General features: G+C 42.4%; 1 protein-coding gene across 2 annotated transcripts in view; it reads left to right on the forward strand.

Annotated features, from left to right (window-relative positions):
• SZT2 (SZT2 subunit of KICSTOR complex) overlaps positions 1–22,917 on the forward strand; it is a 3,556,133-nt gene that overhangs the window by 1,467,431 nt on the left and 2,065,785 nt on the right. For both annotated transcript variants that reach the window (XM_044085412.1, XM_044085413.1), the window contains exon 36: positions 13,455–13,640. In XM_044085412.1, coding sequence (XP_043941347.1) covers positions 13,455–13,640 — 186 coding nt within the window. The remainder of the gene's footprint in view (positions 1–13,454; positions 13,641–22,917) is intronic.

A 22,917-nucleotide genomic window follows, 5' to 3' on the forward strand; every position in this document is an offset into this window, starting at 1 on the left:
GTTATTATCAGTGTTTCATAAGGAGTGTATTGTCTGTTTAGTAGTGAGGTATTTTGTAAGTTATGGTTAATAATATAAGTTTATTATTGTAACCTGCAAGGAGTTCAAAAGTAGTTACACTGTACAGTTATGTTGAGCCAGTGTAGTTCATTTTGCAGGTCACATGGATGGCTTCCTAGAGGGTGCTAAAATTCAAATCTCCAACTTTTCTTGGCTTCTGCCTGTAGTATTTGGGTATTTTTGTTGGAGTGAGGTGCTGTTATCTGTAGTGCATATTCTGGTTTTGAAATAAAATATTTTTGCTGTAGCTGGTATTCTCACTTCTGTGGCTAACAGATGGGATATCTGGTGGCATGCTTTAAGATGACTGGGATTTATGGGCAACTAATTCAGTGTGGACTTCAAAGGATAAAGTTAGATCAAGCCTAATGTTTAACGGATGATGTAAATTCTAGAAAATAGGATAGTGACCGTTCATATCTTTTTATTAGCTGAGAGTAAGATATTTTTGGGGGGGGCAAGATTCTTGCATCTCTCATATCTGCGATGTATACAAACTGTTGAGATTACTGTATGTCTGAGAAAGGAGACATCCCTGTGATACCGTAGTCTTGATATTTAAATGAAAAACCCTGGAATCAAAAATATGTATATTTGGGATTGCATATTAGAGTGTTGATCACTTGTGTGCCGTACTTTAGCCTGGAGCCTGACCATTCCAAGTGTCTGTGCTTCATCTTCACAATAATCACTGAATTGTTTATTCTAGATACTGTGTTTCTGTTACTCAGAAACGGGTATATTTGAGATTAAGTATGTCCCTACATTAATAAGCTGTGTTTCAGACAGAATGATGTGTCTGCATTTGCATCAGTCCCCTTTCCCCCATTTTGTACATGGGGTTTGGGCATCACATCAACAATGACCATCACCTAGAGCCACCATTCACACTGCCAGTTGACAGATGATGCATCTTTAATTCACAGGCTCTTATTTTGTATGGCCCTTGGTACTGGTTGGGTACAACAGTTTCATTTCCTGAATCCTTTCTTAGCATTTCTTCAAAGATCTTTTATTTTATTTTTGGGAGACGCACCCTACCAGCAGGTGATATGGTGTTAGTACTGTGATAGGAGTGTACTTCTTAGCACAGGGAGTACTAGTACATCTCTTTCTGTCTCTCTGTCTGCAGTATCACATGCTGATTGTATTGCATCACCATTAAGGTTTTGAGCTTTAATACCACCTTCAACAAGCAGGTTAATATTTCTCAAACATTTCACTTCCCCTACATTGGTGATCACTTATAAAGACTTTCTCAGTCCTCAAGCAAAGCGACCACCATCAGAACCTGAGATGGGTTCAGCAGTAGAAAGAGGAACCTTGTCTCCAAATAAAACAAGTAGGAGTAGTCCATTGTGTGTGTGTGTGGGGGGTGAAAGTGTGTTGACTGCAGATTAAGGCTATGAGTAAAGAGTGAAAAGGTGATGTAGCTGTTAAGTCATCTTTTCTGAGAGGAAATTTTGAAGAAATGCTAGTAACACAAGCTGTTATGTGACAAACTCAAGCTACAGTACATCAGAGTGAATTGTGTTAATATAAACTCAAACTGCTCTAAATCAAAATGCAAGTGAGCAAAACAACATAATGGAAATTCAATTTTGCCTAACACGCAGTGAAAATTGTAGTTAGTAGTAAGGCAACATTTTAATGCTTTTCTTAAACTGAAAGAGCTTTGGAACATACCTGATGTCAAGATAATCTATTCCCAGTTTTAAGAGCATTGGATGAAAAGCAAGTATCCATATGATTTGCACATTTTGAAATCTTTGGCAGGCATTTCTGTGGAGCAAGCTTTCCTTTTGTGCTGAGACGTACTGAGCAGTGCTACAGTGGCAGAACTGCACCAAAGTGCCCACCTGTTGTATTACTTTTCAGAAAAGAATAAGCATGTTGTAAGACTCAAAGGTATTCTCTGCCTGATGTTGGAAGTTTTGTATTAATAATATACAAGGCTTACATAAGAGTGTAAGCACTCAGTAGCACGCCAGAAAAATATTTGTAGAATTGGTAGCCATGCTGTGAAGCACACAAGCTGTCAAGTACCTGTTTTTCATAAGGTTTCTGAATGACTGAAAAGTGTATAACCACAACTAGCAATGAAAAAGCAGGGTAAAAAGGGGTGCATAATGTAGTATGAAATAGGATGACAGCATGCATAGGTAAACACACAAGGAGAGTGGAAGTTTGGGTTGGGAAGCCAGAGTTAATTTTTTGGGGATAAAATCCCCTTTTTCCATATAAAGAAAGATCAGAAGATGGATAAAGCATCCAAGAAAAATTGGATATAGAAAGAGGAGGGTGTCAGGTACCAGGGGCAAGCACAGAAACATCACTCATAAGGTTGGGTCAGCAAGGGATGGACATACAAAAATGATGGACAAATGGTGATGTGGAGAGCTGGACCTTCCACAAGGTATATGGCTTGACAGTATGGGGGTGGGGTGGGGGTCACATCTAGCAAGGGATAGGGTGAACTGCTGGTTGCAGTGTCCTGTCACAACAGGCCAGAAGGCAGCCTACATAAGAACTGTAACAGCCAGTGTACTACATTAGCTAATCGCAGGGTTAACTTGATCATCAAGTAGTTGATGGTTTGAGCCTTGTGCTGCAGTGAATCTGCAGTTTTGCAGCAGGAGTGAGTCAATACACCCAAGTCAGTCCCTACCCTGATGCTCTAGCACAGCCTCAACTGATTGCTACAGCTGCATCATGCCACAGGAAAATAGACAGAGCTGCCAACCATAGAGGGGCCGCACACTTCCCTGGCAAGGCATATTTACCATCCATTGGTGGATTCCGTCATAAGCCTCATCAGCAGGAGGCCATACTAATGGTCCCTGACCACCATCACTTCCTCAACAGGTAGACATGCAGAATGGGAAAGTTAACATAAGAGACCCATCTGTTGGGCATGTATTCTTCTTTCAGATCAGATGTCATTTTCACACATGCTACCATTCTGACATTGTTTCTGTTCTCCTGCGACACTGCACAGCATTAAGGCATTGCTTCTTCCAAACTGAAAGATGAAAGTGCACACAGTACGACTCTGTATATGTGTGTGTGTGTATGTATGTATGTATATATATATATATATATATATATATATATATATATATATATATATATATATATTTATATATATATATGTGTGTGTGTGTGTAGATCTACATTTATTTATATATATTTATATATATATATATATATATATATATATATATATATATATATATATATATATATATATATAGGTCTACTTCAGTAGACCGACTTACCTGAAAATTGATGCCCAAATACCTGAGACGAAGAGACCGAAAAGATCAGGACATCGAATGGCAAAACAGTGGAAGTTTAACATGGGAAAAGAGTTGGTTGGCCAACATGGTGACCTTTTCCCTTTACCACACTGTAGTGCAATCTCGGAGCTGGTATATTTAAGTAAGGGGGTGTGGAAGGCCAAGCTCCCCTTGATTGGGTTGAGTTTAATATGGTTTGTTACATGGTGGTGTTGGACAACTTACCGTTTTCCCGATGTTAGCTTTTGATGTTTTGTATATTCAGTGTCCTGGTCTGTTCGGTTCTTTCGTCCCGGCTATTTGGGCTTCTGTTTTTTGGTAAGTCAATCTACTGAAGTAGATCCACATATATATGTGTATATATATATATATATATATATATATATATATATATATATATATATATATATATGTGTGTGTGTGTGTGTGTGGGCGGTGCAGTAGTTAGCGTTGTCGCCTCACAGCAAGAGGTTGTCCAGTTCGATTTTCTGGTTTGTGTTCTAAGCCCTTCAAAACCTTTCTGCCATGAAGTAGCTCACTCTTCTGTGGGCTTACAATGATCGATGGTCAGCTAATGCTGTTTCATTGCTGGCCAGATAAGTTCCCTTCATGGAAAAAAACTTACAGAATACTTTTTTGCTTAAGTTTTTGTGAAAAACAATTATTTTAAAGCTACAAAAAAGTATTTTATTGACTGTCACATTACTTTTATGTACTTGAGCACACTTTTTTACATTTGTGGTTAGTTAGAAGTTGTTGAAAACTACTTTTTCTATGTAGAAACAATTTATTTTGCTTTTTGAGGGTGGAAAAATATTGAAAGTGCTTTTTACTGTGTTTTGTCTGGGGGCAAAATGAATTCCCTGTTTTACCAACTATTGCTACTAAGCTTGCCTGTTAAACAAGCCCTATTTTTTGGCATGACCATGTAACAAACTGCTGAATGTTCTTCGTATTTCACTGTTGCAGTCATCACATTTGGGTTATCTGCCTGCAGGTAGCCCTCAGCTGGCCTGAATACCAGAGTGTTGGATTCCTGAGTCAGATGCTGTCTCTTCTTCCATGACGTCAAGTCGTCAGGGGAATAAAACATGCAGCCGATGCCATTACATCAGTCTTTCTTGCTGTGCGGTGCCAGAAGCAGAAGCAGTTTGCAAGTGCCGGTCAGCCGAATCCTGAAATTTTCGTTTTCGAGTTTAAGAACTGAAGTCTTCAAACAAAGATAAGTACCCCGTTGGGGATCTTTTTTCTTGCTCCAACCGATGTCAGTAAAATTTAACAATTGTCTTGCCTGTGGAAAGCAAATACCTCATAAAGATTTTCATTTATACTTCATTCCCTGCTTAGGCCCAGACCACGACGTCCCTCGCTGTCGGTTTTGTGCCTTGTTCAATCCCCGAACTATTCGTCATCGGGCTATCTTTGCACCAAATTATTTTAGTACTCTGTATCAGTACTCTGAAATGGCTTAGTTAAGCCATCCGACTACCGATCTTCCGAAAAAAACGTAAGGATAAAGACAGAGACAGACTGCATAGGTCCAAAACTGCCAATGACTCTTCCATTAAGCTAGTCGCCAGTCCGACAGTACTCAGTGAGGCACTTTCGCAGCCCCTGATACCCGCTACTTCAGATTCGCAGGCCTCTACTGAGACCCATTCGGAGTCCGGTATGCCGCGATTTGCTTCTTCGACTATGGAACCTGCGGATGTCTCTACCTTGGATGGGTCCGGAGCCGCTGTGCAGGCACCGGCTTCTGAGGGTATATTCAGGCTTACAGACTTGTATTTTAAACTGACGCCATTTTCTTCTTCCAGGCCTAAAACTCGCACCACGCCTAGAAAACTGACGTCCCAACCGCATGCTCAGGCCCAATTGCCTAAAAAACAAATGCTTAGAATGGCTGAAGACCTTATTAGCTTAATTAGGGGAAGCCAGCCTTCCCCCTCTAAGAGACCTAGAACTGATTTTCCTTCTAATTCTTCTGATCAGTAATCTGATATTTCTGTTCCTTCTGATTACTAGGATTTGCCCTTATCTACCTATGAGGATTCTGATGCAGAGGATTCCACTCCCTCTGCTTCCCCTCCAGAAGACTTTTCTTCCACTCCTTCTGCTTCCCTTCCAGAAGACTTTTCTTTTGGTGAAACCTTGCACACTCTTAGGGAGCATTTCCGCTGGGAAAACCAGGATTACTCTGACTCCAAAAAGAGGCTTAGGGAATTTTTACTCCTTCCTCAACACAGGCCTTTAGCTATCCCTCCTGTTCTGGACAATGTAAATGATGCTTTCTTGGAATCTAGCCTTTCCCCAGACACTTTACCTTCAGCTCCCAGAAAACCTGACAGGCATTATAGAGTACCTGACTCTCACAAGTTCCTCTTCAAGAATCCTACTGCGGATCCAGAGAGCATGTCCCAAGGACCAAAAGGCATTAAGGCTACTGCTGCCAAAAATCCTACTACTTCTGATAGGGATTCTAGAGTCTTAGACAGATGGGGTAAGATGGGATTCACTTCTGCTACTTTGGCCATTAGGGCTTTAAATTGCCAATTTCATATGTTAAAGTACCAGCAGCATATTATGGGACTGCTTAAACAGAAAATGATGTTGATTCCTTACTGTGCTGAACACAAAGAATTACAGGATTAAATGCATTCTGCAGAACAAGTTGGTAAACATACTTTGCAATGTGGTTTTGACTCTTTAGAAGCATCTTGCAGGACTGCTGTCACTGGGTCTGTACTTAGAAGGCATGCTTGGCTTAAGGAGCAAAACTTGCCAGATCATGTTAAAGCTAAATTACTGGATGCTCCGTTAAACCAAGACCACCTGTTTTGCAACAAAGCAGAAGAAGCCCTCAAAAGGAAGGAGGAAAAAGCTAAATCTATGCAAACCGTTAAAGATTTCCTACAAGTACAGCCTCCCAGATTTAGTAGGTATTGGCCTTCAAAGAATTGGTCCTTTCCAGTCTCTTCCAGGCCCTCTCAATCCAAACCCAGGAACAGCAGACCACCTAGGTTACAGTCTCAGACTACGCACAGGCCTAAGCAGTGGAGGGCTCCACTTCCAAAGCAGGGAGCAGTAAGCTGGGTCTATATCAGAATCTCGAAGTCTGACAATATCAAATATGATATTGTCGACACGAGATTACCAAAAGGGCACAACAGCGAACGTTTAAACGGAAATCTCCGTAAGGGGAGATTTCCGTTTACTTCAATGTTGTGTGATCTCGGAGTTGGTATATTCAAGTAGCGGGGGGTGTGGGGGGTGCAGGGGAGCTTGCCCCCCTGCATAAACACTTTATTTTTATTTTTTTTGTTTTACTAATTTATTTATTAACGTTCAATGGTTCAATACTTTGATGCATACAGTTCAGTCTTTATGCATTCGAAGTATTGAACTTTCGGGGTTATGATATAGACCCCAGTAAGCCACCCCTCTACGGAAAAATGGCACAATGACTTAACCTTAACCCTCCCATGCCCTGCTCAACTGCCTGCTCCTTTAGGAGGAAAGCTCGCCCTGCATGCAAAAAGCTGGGAACTCATTACCCAGGACAAATGGGTTTTGAATATAGTTTCCCAAGGATACAGATTCCACTTCCACTCCCTACCAACCCCAAACTGTTGGCCAGACCTACCTCCAAATCAGTGGACGGAGGCCCAACAGCAGGTTCTCTCTCTTCTAAGTATCATGGCTATTCAACCTGTCCCAGCAGAACAAAGGGGACAAGGTTTTTATTAAAGAATTTTCCTGTTGCCCAGAAAAGACAGCTCCTGGCATCCTATCCTGGACCTCTCTATTCTAAACACCTTTCTGGTAATCCCAAATGTCAAAATGCTAACACTTCAACAGCTTCTTCCTATGCTATGCAAAGATGCCTAGTTGGCAACCTTAGACTTAAAGGAAACTTACCTGCACATTCCAATAAGATAATCTTGCAGGAAATACCTACACTTCAGAGCAGGCTCCATGCACTATCAGTTCTCTGCACTTCCCTTTGGCTTATCTACTGCACCCAGGGTATTTGCAAAGTGTCTACCTCCAGCCATTGCATTTTGCAGGCAGAGAAATATTCATATATACCCATACTTGGACGATTGTCTGATTCAGGCAGAAAGCCAGGACTTCCTATTACAACATCTGGCATTCATAAATAAACTTCTAACCTCTCTGGGGTACACCATAAATGAAAAGAAATCTCACTTAGTACCCTGCTAACAGATTGTATTCCTGGGAGCAAGCTTGAAATAACTTCCCAGATGGCTTTCCTCACTCCGGAGAAACAAGTTTATTTGACAGCCTACTTCAAACTATTGCCCACAAAACTCCAGCTATCTGCAAGGAAAATTCTGCAAGCCCTGGGGTTCATGGCGTCTTGCATTCTACTAATTCCATATGCAAGACTGCATATGAGGAAACTACAATGGTATCTAAAAAGCCTATGGTGTCAACATTCTCAGGACCTGGAATCAATGATTCCTATTATTCCTTGTATAAAGACAGAGTTCCTTTGGTGAGCAGAGATCTGCTGTCACAACAAGGGGCTCCCTTTCACTCTACCTCCTGCCGCCCAAACCCTAACAGACGCATCAGACTATGCATGGGGGGCTCACTTGGCAGGGCATTGCATTCAGGGCAAATGGAACCTGAGACAGATGCACCTGCATATCAACCAGAAAGAAATGTTAGCTGTACAGAATTCCCTGACAGCCTTCAAAGAACTCATTCTTCCAGGACAACTATTTATAAAGACAGACAACACCACAGTTATGTTGTACATAAACAAGCAGGAGGAACCTACTCATACCCTCTCTGCAGACTAGCCATGGCTCTGTGGAACACAGCCTTGAGCTACCAAGTGCACCTACAAGCTCAATTCCTGCCAGTCAAGCTAAATTCACTGGCAGACGAACTAAGCAGAAATCTCATGGACCCACACAAATGGAAACTTGAACCAAAAATATTCAACCTCTTGAGGAGCAAATGGGGGACTCCAGAGGTAGACCTGTTTGCCTCCCCTCAGAACTACCAGTTGGACAAATTCTGCACAAGGCCTTCCCACAGTCAAGCTTGGAAAGTGTATGCCCTGTCCTTTACCTGGGAAAGCCTCTCGGTTTAAGCCTTTCCCCCTCTGCCTCTCCTTTTGAAGGTTCTGCTAAAGATCAAACAGGACAAACCAAGGACAATACTGATTGTACCAGACTGGCCACGCCAGCACTGGTACCCCCTCTTGCGCAGTATGTCACTGCTGGAACCATGGCACCTGCCTCAGACCCCTTCCCTGCTGTCCCAGCAGGTGGGCCAGATTCTGCACCCTCAGCTTCAAACCCTGAACCTCGCAGTCTGGTTAATTCCTTGAGCTCTCCAATAGCATCCCTCAGTAAGCAGGTGCTGGATGTCATTCTGGAGGCAAGGAGGCCTAGTACTAGAAAATCCTATGCTGAAAAGTGGAAAAGATACTGTTCCTGGAGCCAGACTCAGGGGATGGGCACAACGGTGCACAGCTTACCTCATATTCTTCAGTACTTAACAGAAATGCTCCAGAAAGGTCTATCCTTCTCGTCAATCAGAATTCATGCCTCTGCCATTTCAGCTCATTATAATACTGAGCCACCCCTCTTCTCTCACCCTCTGTAAAACAGTTCCTTAGAGGGGCCAAAAATTTAAGACCCCCGCAGGATAGCCCCGACTCCAGCTTGGGACCTTAAATTTGTATTGGAAAAGCTCACTCTCCCTCCCTTTGAGCCAGCTGCAACAGCAGAGTTGAAATTCCTTTATTGGAAAACAGCCTTCTTTCTAGCCATCACTTCAGCAAGAAGAGTGTCTGAATTACAGGCCCTCATGGCAGTGGAATCCATCATTATCTTCCATGCAGACAGGGTTTCCCTCAGGACCAATTTTTCCTTTTTGCCCAAGGTGGTGTCTAATTGGCCCTAAATCAGTCCATTCATTTGCCTACTTTTTTCCCTAATCCACAAAACAAAGGAGAACGAATACTGCACTCTCTGGACATACACAGACAACTTAGATTTTATTTGGACAGGACTAAGCCTCTCAGAAAATCTGAACAGCTGCTAGTTGGCTTTGCTGCAGGGGCAGAGTGGAAGGCCATTTCAAAGCAAACCATTAACAAATCGATAGCCCAATGCATTCATTTCTGCTATAAGCACCATGGAAAACCTACCCCACAAGGGATAAGATCATATTCCACCAGGGCTGTATCCACCTCTGCAGCTCTTCTCAGAGGAATTCCTACCAGGGGCATTCTAGAAGCTGCTACCTGGAACTCTGTACATACCTTCACCAAGCATTACCACATGCCTCTTTTTTTCTAAATCCAGAGCTGGTTTTGCCACTGCAGTCTTACAGGGCTTAATAGCTGGCCCTAATGCTTTCTAACTTCCTCCTTCCTTCCTTAGCTTTGGGAATCAACCCAAATGTGATGACTGCAACAGTGAAACATGAAAAACATAGTACAGTTGTGTACACTTGCCGTAAATGTAGATGTTCGAGTGTATTCACTGTTGCAGTCCTGGTTACCCTCCCTCCAGCCCCCTGACTTTTCTTGGCTCTTCTTTTCCTTCTTGTTTGGTATATTTAAGTTTAAGTTTTCTGATGTATTTGCTTTTTGATGGAGGTGTACCATAACATATATTTGCTTCCCATTGTGGGGGCGCCTGACATCTGGGGCAAGAAAAACTGATGTAATGGCGTTGGCTGCTTGTTTTATACCCCTGACGACCTGACGTCATGGAAGAAGAGAGAGCATCTGATGCAGGAATCCAAGACTTTGGTATTCAGGCCAGCTGAGGGCTACCTGCAGGCAGATAACCCAAATGTGATAACTGCAACAGTGAATACATTCGAACATCTACATTTATGGTAAGTGTACACAACTGTACTTTTCTTGGTTGTACCTTCTTCTAGCGGCACAAAGAAAAATGTAACTAAACAGCCTTTGTCATTCCAGCAGGCTAGTTATTTTCCACAGTCACATATGAAGTAACTATGTTGTTACCAAAACTGGTTCTTCAGTTCCTCAGACCATTCATTTTTTTTCTTTTGAAACCCTCTGGTATCTGGGAGAAGGGGCAGGGAATGTGTCCTTGCTTAGCCAGAATGTTGTGTCCATCCCAGGGTAAGCTGTTGCTGGCAGTAGTAGGTCAAATTGCACCAGCTTTCCTGTCAAAAAGAGAAAACTAAACATTTAACTTTCTCTGTGTGTGTTTCTCTGGACAGTTGTAATTTATTCAGCTTGGCTCAATGTCTTGTACAGGCTATTGACTCTTCTAATGAGGTTTCTGGTAAAAGAAAAAGGTATTCCTCCTTCCCTGAAGAGATTCAAGATTTTGAATCTGAATGGGAATGTAAGGGAGAGATGCTGTTTTTTTTCTCAGATTTCTAATACAGATTCCGAGAATAGTATGGTATCTTAATCTCCCTGTTATGGATTCATTTTTTTTTTGAGACATTTTCCACAGTGTGCCAGTGTTTTCATTGAGGAACACTGAGGTTTCTCAGTCCTTCAGAAAATATTATGACTTGCAACAACCAGAATATCCAGAAACTAACCCCCCAACTATCAACATTGTTTGCCACAGCATGTGGTTTCCCTAATATCCAGCCTGCTGCACCTAAGAAAGCAGATAGAATGAGTGCACTAAGTTCCTCAGTCTTTAATTTTTTTATACACTAATACCAGACTTGACCAAGCAGCTATAAATTTAGTTAATCTAGCTGGTGCCAAACATTTTGTTAACTGTAATCCTTCTGACAAGGTTGGTAAAGCTATTGATAAGTTTAGGAAGTGAAAGTATATGCTTCTGCACCTTTGATTTTTAGAATTTTGAATTGCCAAGCTCAAATGATAGTTTATATCAACTAACTGTGAAAGTATGAGGAATATTTTGTCCCCAGTTACCTCTTGTGTGGAAAAATTTGCTTTGTGTAGTTTAATTTTCTTTTATTTGTCAGGTCACTACTTATTGTTTCAAGTGTATTTATGACTGTAGGTACTGCTTCCAGAGCTGTTGTCACTGGTACTGTTTTGAAGAGGTTTGGCTGGCTGTGTTCTCAGAACCCTGCAGGAGGTGTCAAAAATGAGCTTTTGAATTCTCGTTTGTATACAAGTTTCGTTTTTGAACTCTCTGCTGCACAGTCTTTCAAAAAGTGTGATGAGAGGAGTAAGCCGATTCAGGGAATCTCACTGCTTTTTCAGGCCTCATTCTCTAAATTTTTCTAGAGATTTTCCGCTCCCTCGTCCAGTTTTGGTAAGAAACAAAGTAAACAGTTTCAGCAGAATGCTGGTAAGCAGATGTTTAAAAAGGAACATCAGTGAGGTTCCAAAAAGAAATTTGGACCCCCACCCCAAACAAAGGACAATCAGATAAGACAGAATAACTATTTCTTACTTTAAGCCAAACTATCCATCTCCCTGTTTTCTTTTGTGAACCCAAAAATGTTGGAGAAAGGATACTTCATATTTTGGTTGTCCAGGGATGACAAGGGGTACCATCTTAACGGAACAAAATCTTTCAGAACTCTGATCAGGTGTTCATTTCTTATGACAGTAAGAAAGGACAACCTGTGTTAAAACAGACTATTACCAAATGGTTGTTTTGTCTCTAACCTCTTGTTATTCCCACTAGAACAAAACTGTTCCAGGCAGAGTCTTGGCTTCATCTATTGCTTTTCAGAAAGAGTTGGCCTCTGAAGTCTTCCAGAAGCAACATCTTAATCCTGTGTGCATACTTTTACAAAGCACTATAAACTAGATTCTGTTTCCAGGCCTAGGACAGGCTTTGCTAGGACCATTCTCCATGGGCTCCTGGACTCTTCTCCTTTCCACCTCCCAGCTGTTCTAAGTTATGGTAACCTATCCATTTAGCTTAGGTTGCTGCAGTAGTCATCAACATGAAGAGCATAGTACAGTTGTGTAAGTAAACCTACCATAACAGCAGATGTTTGAATGATCACTGTTGCAGTAGCTGCACCTCCCTCAACCCAGCTTTTTTTTTTTTTTTTTTTTTTTAATATGGTTTTGGTTTTCAGAGCGATGTCCTCTCAGGATTTAGCCACAGTCTGTCATTTCACACGAAAGCTCTGAAGGGCTTGGTGCCCAAACTGGTCTATTTACTGAGTTCGGGTCAAGCTAACTAATGGTTTAGGTACATGGAAGGTGCCCTGAAGCTTTGAAAGCTGGCCATATGCCGTCTGATATATCCTATGCAGGATATAACCCATATAGCTTAGGCTATTGCAGGAGTGATTATTCAAACATCACTGTTATGGTAAGTTTACGTACACAATTGTAACTTTTTAAATGTCATCAGCCGCCACCTTACAATTGACATTAATGACTTTCAGTTTACATTTTATGCAAAAACCACATTTTATGTATATTTTAGTTTTACTTCTGCTGTGAGAATGTGGGTGCATTTTCTAGTTCTGTTTAGCATAGGCACAATTGAAGATTAAAGGGGAGATAATGGGCTACTTCTCCCCACATTTAATGCTGCAGAGATCACACTGAAGTATCTTGCATGGAGTACTCAGACATCTATAAATTCTAGTAATCAGACAGCGGTCATTTAAATTGGTAAGACATTGTATTGTATATGTGATTTATAAACTGTGCAAAGTTGCACCTGATCTTTAGTGGCTGACCATTAACTTACATGTCTTAAGAGCCACAGACGTTAGTGTCATTGCCATTTGGAGCATTAGCCATCTTTTATCCAAGTACCGTGACTTTGACATTGCCTGAATCCATAAGGTCATTTTTTGTAACTATCTATGCAGGTCTGTCTTACTTATTTTTCTGAATTAGCATGAGTTTGTTTTTCCTACTAAGGCAACCTTCTGTTTGATGCTTGATGTTACTTTCCCTGAAATAAAATAATAGCATAAGAACTTACCATAATATTCTTTTTTTAAACATATCTTGCATACCTTTTTTGCATCAGTTTTCCCTCTTTGCTGTTCTTTCTTTTCCCTTAAAGTATTCAGTTTGTGTTTATTTCTTTTTGATAACATTATACAATGTTTTTAAAACTTTTAATATAAAAATGTGCTCTTCCTTTCTTCCAGATTCGCTGGCTGCTTGAAGACGAAATAGTGTCAGCACTATGCCACTCCTCAGTCATTACTACTTCAACCTTGCGGAAGGTGGCTGATCATGTATGCAAATCCCAGGGCCGCCAGCATTGCCATAGTGAAGTTGTCCCTCTGCAGTTTGTCTTTGGTCCTGAGCAGTCACTTGAAAAGTTTAAAGAGGTAAAATTTTAGAGGGTATTCTCAGATTTTTTTTTTTAGTTGTCTTGCTTTGTTTGATTTGTTTTTTGTTGCTTTGTTTGTTTGTTTGTTTGTTTGTTTGTTTGCAGCCTCAGTAAGAAGCTGAGATTCCTCATAAAATCCTCCAAAGCTAGCTATGACAATAAAATTGCCAAAAATTCCGAAGACAACCACAAGGCATTCTTTAGTTATGTCAAGAATCGAAATGGCAATGCTCAGATATGCTCTGAGCTACAACAGAATGGTATTAAATATACTGATCCCAAGGATATTGCCAATATCCTGGCAGATCGATTTAGTGCAAACTTCACCCCCCTCTCGCCCCCTAAAGGGCCCATGTCAATACCAAAAGATTGCCAAATTCCAGTAATCATGGCTACACAGGTAGAGCCCGCACTCTCCAAAGCTAAGAATACAAGCATCCATGGGACCAGATAACATATTGGGCTGTGTACTACATGAAGTACAAAATGAACTGGCACCTCACCTAAGTGTCATGTTTAATCATAGCCTCACCTCAGGCTTCATGCCCACTGAGTAGCGCACAGCTACAGTTATCCCACTCCACAAGGGGGGATCCACCTTGGATCCCAGGAACTACCATCCCATCAGTCTGACGAGCCTGATCTGCAAAACCATGGAACGCATTATCATGGAACTTATAAACAAAGACATTGGCAACCTTCAAACACTGGACCCCACCCAGTTTGGGTTTGTGAAGGGCCGATCTTGTCTCTTGAACATGATTGACTTCTTTGAATCAGTCTCCAGAGCTGTGGACAAGGGTAAGGCAGTCCACACAGCCTATCTGGACCTCACCAAGGCCTTCGACACCATTCCAAACTCTGGAATCATAGATAAACTTACTAAGCTGGGCATAAATCCCTACGTCACTCGATGGGTTGCCAACTGGCTTACTGACAGAACCCAGACTGTAAAAGTAGCCCACTCCAAATCCAGTTCCAAACAAGTGGAGTACCTCAGGGTTCAGTCCTGGGACCGCTCTTGTTTGGCATCTACTTCTCTGAAGTACAGGCCAACACTAAGGGACTCTGGCTAACAAAGTTCTCAGATGACTGCAAACTGAGAGCCATAATTGAATCCCCAAATGATGTGGATATTCTACAAAAGGGCCTTACAGAAACAGATGCTTGGTGCCAGAGCCATGGGCTCAAGCTTAATGCCAAGAAATATATAGTTATCCCCTTTGGGAAAAAACATGTACCCATGGATTACCACATAGGTGGCAGTACACTAAACACCGAAAGTGTGATGAGAGACTTAGGGACACAGGTGGACAGTGGTCTCACCTTCGATAAACATATCGCCACAACAGTCAGGAAATCCTGCTGTGTGGCACACCTCATCACTAAGGGCTTTTCATCCAGAAAAAAGGAAGTCATTGTCCCACTGTACTCATCCCTCATTAGACCCATTATAGAGTACAACACCCCGTTTGGTATGTACCACACAAGACATCTGCAACAGCTGGAAAGGCCTCTGAAATACCTCACTAAAAGAATCACAGGCCTAAAGCAGATGCCCTATACTGACCATCTAAAAAAACTCCAGCTATACTCTCTGGCATATCATCTACTCACAGGTGATCTCTGCTTAACATACAAGGCCATGTCAAACCCTGAGCTGCTGGACATGCTCCACTTAAAGAAATCCCAATCCCTCAGAGCCACACGCTCCAGGGATCTAAACCTTGTCATCATAATGAACAAAACATGCTGGAGGGATAGGTTCCTGACCCAGAGACTCCCCATATTCTGGAATAGACTGCTCATACATGTCAAGCAGAGCACCTCCTTGGCGCTCTTCAAAAGGAACCTTGACGATTGGATGGGAGATAGGAAATTCACCCCGGGGATCACGTCAGTCGCCCTGCTAGACAGGGGTCCAGGGAAGTAAATATTGCGGGAAGAAATATCCAGGGAATTGTTATGGCTAGGCTTGTATAGGCCCTAGGGCCGATAGCCTAGTACCAACCTATGATTTTTGCCTGTTGTTCACATGACATTTAGGCTGCATGTCAACAGTCACTGTGTTGACTGCATAGCCCTCTGAACTGCAGCTTTTGATATTTATCAGTTTATCCTGGAGATGATTGGCATTTAATTGATATGAGCACGCTGAGGTGCAGGAGCTCAAGAGAAGGAAAACTGAAAAGCATACTTGCTGGACGGCGTCATTGTTCATCCCTGCATCTTTTGACTATTCACTTTGTTTTGTGGCTGTTGCCATATGTATGCACTCTGTCTCCAGATGGAGGTTTTGCAAATATGATATAATTTAACTAACAAAGACTGCTAGAAAACAAAATGTTTTGCTTGTTTTTTTCCACAGCTTTCATTTCTTGAGTTACAGGTGTCTGTTCTGTTTTGTATTGTTTATGTTTGTATTAGTATTTTAGTTATGGTTGGTGTTTGATTAATTTAGGAGCTGTGAGCTTTGTGCAGAAAGCAGTCCCTTTGGAAGTGTGAAGTTATATCACATTACTAAAGCTTTTTAATTAATCTTTGTAAATTGGGTCATAGGTTCATAGTTATATGATATGCTAATGACCACCAGGGCCTTTATAAGCATAGCTCTGCATTCTAACCCACTTGTGACCCTTTGTGTCATGGGCATTTATTAGGAGTGGGTATGTTAGTTAGGAAGTTTTTGAGGTATTTGGGGAAGTATGTTTGGGCATTACTGTCTGCCTCTGTCTATCAAGAGACATGGAGGCCAGACCCAGGATTAATTATTGGTCTAGGTTGCACCTAAATAAGGTTAGGGATTGACTGTTTCACATGGATAAGGAGCCTGTTCTGGAGCTTGTGGCTCCTCTGAGGCACATACCAACATGTCTTATTTACTTCGCAAGCAAAATTTAAATTCTTGGATCTAGTGGTTCTGATGCTGTTCATTTTGCAGATGTGCAAAAAGTCCATCAGAGCTGGATCCAAGGATGCCTTTTATGCCGGGCATAGCTTGCATTTCAGTAACCTGTAGGAGACAGAGTGTACAGATAGGGCTTTAAGGTGATCCATATTTGACGGTGTGTTTATAGTTGGGGGGTGTAGAGCTGTCCCGTATTGGTGAGTACCAGGTCCAGTATGTTTGAGCATGTGGTGGGTGTGTGCCTTTTCTGGTCAAGTGTATTTGTATTAATAAAGTACAGGAATTGTTGCGCCAAGTATGAGCTATTAGATTCTAGGGACATATAAGGTGACTTATAGCTTATGTGATATGCTATAGGACCTTAGTCTATGGTGATTTGCAGGTGGATAAATTCCAGGGCATTGTCCTGTTTAACCAACTTAGAATTATGCTTGTTGCTAATATTGATTGAGACTCCTTCACCTTTTGCCCCTGTCCTTGCTGCTGGTGGTCTAAATGTGGGAAAGACACTGAAGCCTTGCAGTGGAAGGTGTATTTCAGTGGAGGAACTGCATCTTTTGTAGGAGCAAAATACTTAACCTACAACAACGTATTAAAATAAATGGACATTGGAGTGCAGAAGTGAGATGCCATGTTCATTAGCATGCAGTCTTCCTTCTCCCTCAGCTTTGGTAAAAGGCTATGGTAAACTAATCCATGCCTTATTGCTATACCCCCTAAGCTCTGAAATGAGAAATTTTACATTTAGAAATCTAAAGGGATTAGCTTGAGAGGAAAGAAGTACTCTTGGAGTGTTGGAACTAGGTCCTTTGGTAAGTGAACTGATGAGTTTTACCACTGAAGACAAACAGGTAGGGTAGTTCATTTATATGCTTTCTTACACAGAAACACATCAGGATGGCAGCAGTATGAAATATAAACAAACTGATTAACTGACAGACTACACAGATGTACATGTTTACATCTCAACAGCGTACTACAAAATGTGGTCAGGCTTGCACGTGCTCAGTATTTATACACTTCTGCAAGCCCCTAGAAGGCTTCTTAAAAGTATACATGCATATTGATCTACAATACTTTTCAGAAAATTCATGCTAATGCAAAACCTGTTATTCTATCAACTTTCTAAGTTTGTAAGAGCAATATTTTAAAATTTTCCCTACTTTTGGGCCTTTGTCCCACTTTTATTTATGGCTTTGTCTAGGATTTCTTGCTCTAAGAGGTTGAGAGGTATGATTTTAATCCTTCCCCTTTTTACAAGGATGGTAGAAGAACTGATAAGTTTGGGAAAAAGTGTAAGCTTCTGCACCTTTAATTTTTAGAATTTTGAATTGTCAGGCTTATAGGTTAAAGTTTAATCTGAAGTAGTTTACTTCATTTGGTCTTCAACCTGTGGGTTACGGATCCGCATCGGATCCAAGCCGGCAACTTTTACTAGCATCTGTTCCGAGCTCCAAACTCCTTCCCTTACCCATAATACACATCCACTGCCTTCCATCCCCAGATCTCGTTTGTTACGAATAGCTTTGCATCATGATCTCTTGGGCTCCAACTTTTCAAGTGGGTAAAAAACCTTTAAACTATTTATTTTCTTTAAAAATTGTTAGGTAGTGGTAGAATAGGTACCCCTTTCTCCCCCCTCGCTTGGTGCGTCCAGTTCTACTGTTTTAGGATTTTTAGATTAGTTTCTATAGTTGTGTGGATTTTTTGCTTCCCCTCTCCCCTCTGTGTTTCTTGTGTGTGTGTGATGAGTGGGTGTTGTCAGAGAGAAGAAAATAACTTTTTTTCTTTAAATATTTTCTCTCTTCTGATAGAATGGCTGACAAGCCTATTTTCAAGAGATGCACTGAGTGTGGTCATAAATTATCCCCTGCGGATGGCCACACACTGTGTGTTATGTGCTTGGGTGTGGCCTATCTAAGTGTGGACTGCAGTATATGTGCGGGCTTTCAGCCCTGCGCCATTAAGGATAGGAAGGCCAAGTTGGCCCTCAGAGGCCTCCCCTCCCCCTTCAGAGACTGTTTCCTCGTCTCCGGCTTCAGTCACAGCGGCTACTGTGGTCGCCTCTCCTTCCTCTCTTCCCTTGGCTTCTCCTCCCTCCCAGGCTGGGACTCAAGCTCCTGTTCAAAAGCCTATGGAAGCAGAGTGGAAAAGGGGCAGAGAGGAGGAGAGAGAGTCGAAGGTGGGGGAAAAAGCGAAAGAGGTCTCCAGACTTCCCTTCACCTGTAAAAACATTCCGGATCCGTGAATCCCCTTGGCTCTGATCTCCGATGATGTTCATCGTGTTACACTGCTGCAGTCATTACACTTGGGTTATCCTGCCGTCAGGCGGTTCCCCAGTCGGCCTGAGTTCCAAAGTCTTGGTCCGGCGTCGGTTGCTGTCACCTACTCCCTGACATCGGTGCGACAGGAGTATATAAGATGCAACCAACGCCATTTTCTTCAGTCTTTCTTGCTGTGTGGTGCCCGAAGCAAAAGCAGTTCGCAAGTGCTGGTCGGCCGACTCCTGAGATTTTCATTCCGAATCCAGAACCGAAGTCTCCTACAAAGCTAAGTACCCCGTTGGGGAAACTTTTTCTTGCCTCAGACCGATGTCAGTAAAAATTAATAACTGTATTTCTTGTGGGAAGCAAATACCTCATAAGGATTTTGATTCTTATTGTATCCCATGCCTAGGCCCAGACCACAACATCACTGGTTGTCGGTTTTGTGCTAGGTTTAACAAGCGCACTATTAAACGTTGGTTTGATTTTGCCCGACATTATTTTGGCAGAAAATTCAATTACACCATGCCATCAGAACTAACGACGACTGAAATACATAAAAAGCGCAAAGACAAGGATAGGCATCCGAGGCCCAAAACTGATGACGAAGCCTCTTCTAGGCCAGTCGCCGGTTCTCCGGTTTTCAGCGAGGCACCTTCACAGCCCCTGACGACCGCTTCTGTAGAACCACAGGCCACTACTGACTCCCATGTGGAGTTGGCTGGGCCTTTGGACGCACAAGACTTTCAGCCTACCGAAACTAACTCTTCAGAGGGATCCGGAGTAGCTGAACAACCCACAGTTTCAGAGGGTGTTTTCAGGCCTACTCAGTTAAGCATTAAACCTTCTGCTAAGTCTAAACTTCCTTTATAAACAAAGAAACAAATGCAGCATTCTCCAGGACAGGCCTCCATGCCTAAGAAACAAATGCTCAAAATGGCCGAAGACCTAATCACTCTGATCAGGGGATCCCATCCCCCTCCTGATAAATGGCCTAGACAGGATGCAGACTATGACTCATCCGACCAGGTGTCCATCTCTTCAGATTCATCCTCAGACTTAGGATATTCCTTACCCCCTTATGAGGATTCTGATGCTGAGGAATCAATTCCATCAGCCTCTCCGCCTGAGGACTACTCCTTTCTGGAAACCTTACATACCATGAGGTAGCATTTCCATTGGGAAGGCCAGGATTACTCAGAATCCAAGAAAAGGCTCAGAGACTTCTTTTTATTACCTAAACACAGACCCCATGCTGTTCCACCAGATATTGTGGATGATGTGTATACGGAATCCAGTTTAAATCCTGATTCAGCCCCCGTTAAACCTGATAGATACTACAGAGTCCCTGACTCATGCAAATTTCTTTATAAAAGCCCTGTTGCTGACCCTGAACTATTTCTCAGGGACCCAAAGGGGTTAAGGCCTCATCAGCAAAGAATCCAGTCCCCTCTGACAGAGATTCCAGAGCATTAGACAGATGGGGGAAGAAAGTATATACGTCTGCAACTTTAGCAATGAGGGCCTTAAATTGCCAGTTTCACATGCTAAAATATCAGCAATTTTTGATGTCTCAGTTGAAACAAAAATGCTTCCAGATTCAGATCCTCCTAATTTTAAGGAAATGCAGGATTTATTGCATGCAGCTGAACAAGTGGGAAAACATACTTTGCATTGTGGTTTTGATTCTTTAGAGGCCTCCTGTAGAGCAGCAGTTACAGGTTCAGTCATTAGAAGACATGCTTGGTTAAAAGAAATTACGTTACCAGATCATGTTAAAGCAAAACTATTGGATGCACCTTTGCAGCAGGATGTGTTATTTGGAGTTATGGCAGAAGAGGTATTAAAGAAAATGGAGGATAAGGCAAAATGTATGCAAACCGTGAAGGATTTCTTACAGGTTCAGCCTCCTTGATTTACCAGAAATTGGCCAACAAAGAATTGGTCCTTTCCAGCTACAGACAGACCTCAAAGGGGCAGATACAGACGTCCAAGAGGTAGAGGTCAACCACAAGGTCCTTACAGGCCTCGACAACGGGGTGCATCAGGCCAGAAAGAAGGGGAAGACAGGCCCCAACCATATAAAAAAACAGCCCCAATGACTTACCACTCTTGGCAGCCCCCTTGGGAGGAAAACTGGCACTTTTCTATCACAATTGGCATATGATTACCAAAGACAAATGGGTTCTCAACATTGTATCTCAAGGTTACAGGTTCCACTTTCTCACTCTGCCAAGGTTAAAAGGAATGCCAAATCTGCCACCAAATCAATGGGCAGAGGCTCAAAAACAAATAACAGCACTCATGGACATGAGAGCTATTCAGAAGGTACCATCACAGGAGCAAGGACAAGGATTTTACTCAAGACTCTTTCTGGTTCCCAGAAAGGACAAAGCCTGGAGGCCCATTCTGGATCTTTCTTCTCTAAACACTTACCTGGATGTACCGAAATTCAAAATGTTGACACTACAGCAGCTTCTTTCCATGCTGGGCAAGAAAGCTTGGCTCGTAACCTTGGACCTCAAGGAGGCATACCTGCATGTCCATGTCAGACAAAACTGCAGAAGATACCTCAGATTCATAGCTGGTTCAATGCATTACCAATTCTCTGCTCTGCCCTTTGGCTTATCTACTGCGCCCAGGGTCTTCACAAAGTGCCTGGCACCAGTAATTGCATTTTGCAGACAGAAAGGAATTCAAATGTATCCATACCTGGACGACTGCCTGATTCAAGCAGAGAGCAAGGACAGTCTTCTAAAGCATCTGGCGTTTGTAAAAAAGTTATTAAGTTGCCTAGGGTACACAGTAAACTAAAAGAAATCAAAACTAGTGCCCTCACAAGAGATAATATTCCTGGGTGCCAGCTTGAATACAACGGCCCAGATGGCCTATCTCATCCAGACAAGCAAGGACAACTGACTCAATATTTGCAATTGATGGCAACAAGAACCCAGCTCCCTGCAAGAAAAATTCTGCAGGCCTTGGGTTACATAGCATCTTGCATACTACTAATTCCATATGCCAGACTGCATATGAGGAAACTACAATGGTACCTAAAGAATGTCTGGTCACAACACTGTCAAAGTTTGGAAACAGTTATACCATTAATTCCTTGCCTTCAACAGGAGTTTTGATGGTGGGCTCAAGCTTGTCACCTCAACAAGGGACAGCCTTTTACTCAACCCACAGCCAGGCAAACACTGACAACAGATGCATCGCATTACGCCTGGGGAGCACACATGGCAGGAAAATGTATTCAGGGCAAATGGCCCGCAGAACAAAGGCATCTTCACATCAATTAAAAAGAGATGTTAGCTGTACAAAATGCCCTCATAGCCTTCGAAGACCTGCTGCATCCAGGACAACTACTACCAAACACAGACAACACCACAGTTATGTGGTACATAAACAAGCAAAGGGGCAATCACTCTTATCCCCACTGCAGACAAGCCATGACCTTGTGGAACACAGCTCTAAACTACCAAGTTCATCTGCAAGCACAATTCCTGCCAGGAGAGAAAAACACACTGGCAGATGACTTAAGCAGAAACACCATGGATCCCCACGAATGGGAATTGAATCCACAGATATTCAGAATGATAACACAGAAATGGTGGAGCCTGGACATAGATCTGTTTGCATCCCCAATGAACTGCCAGCTACAGAAATTCTGCACAAGGACTTAGCATCCACAAGCATGGAAAGTGGATGCCCTCTCATTCAGCTGGAGAAACCTACAAGTATATGCTTTCCCACCATTACCTCTCCTTCCAAAGATACTCATAAAAGCCAGGCAAGAAGAGCCAAAGGTGATCCTGATTGCACCAGACTGGCCACGCCAGCACTAGTACCCAGTCTTAAAGAACTTAGCACAAGGACCACCCTGGATTTTGCCTCAAATCCCACATCTGCTGACTCAGCACAACAATCGGATACTTCAAGCCAGCTAAAGACTTTAAACCTAGCTGCATGGAAGATTATTTAGTCACGCAAGCAATGCCTCTCTCCAAAGCTGTTACGGATGTCATTCTGGAGGCCAGAAGGCCTAGTACCAGGAAAGCCTATTCAGATAAATGGAAGAGATTCTGTGCCTGGAAGGAGAC

This window comes from Protopterus annectens, chromosome 10.part0 (assembly GCF_019279795.1).
Source record: "Protopterus annectens isolate FY-2018-M chromosome 10.part0, PAN1.0, whole genome shotgun sequence".
Lineage (NCBI taxonomy): Eukaryota > Metazoa > Chordata > Ceratodontiformes > Protopteridae > Protopterus > Protopterus annectens.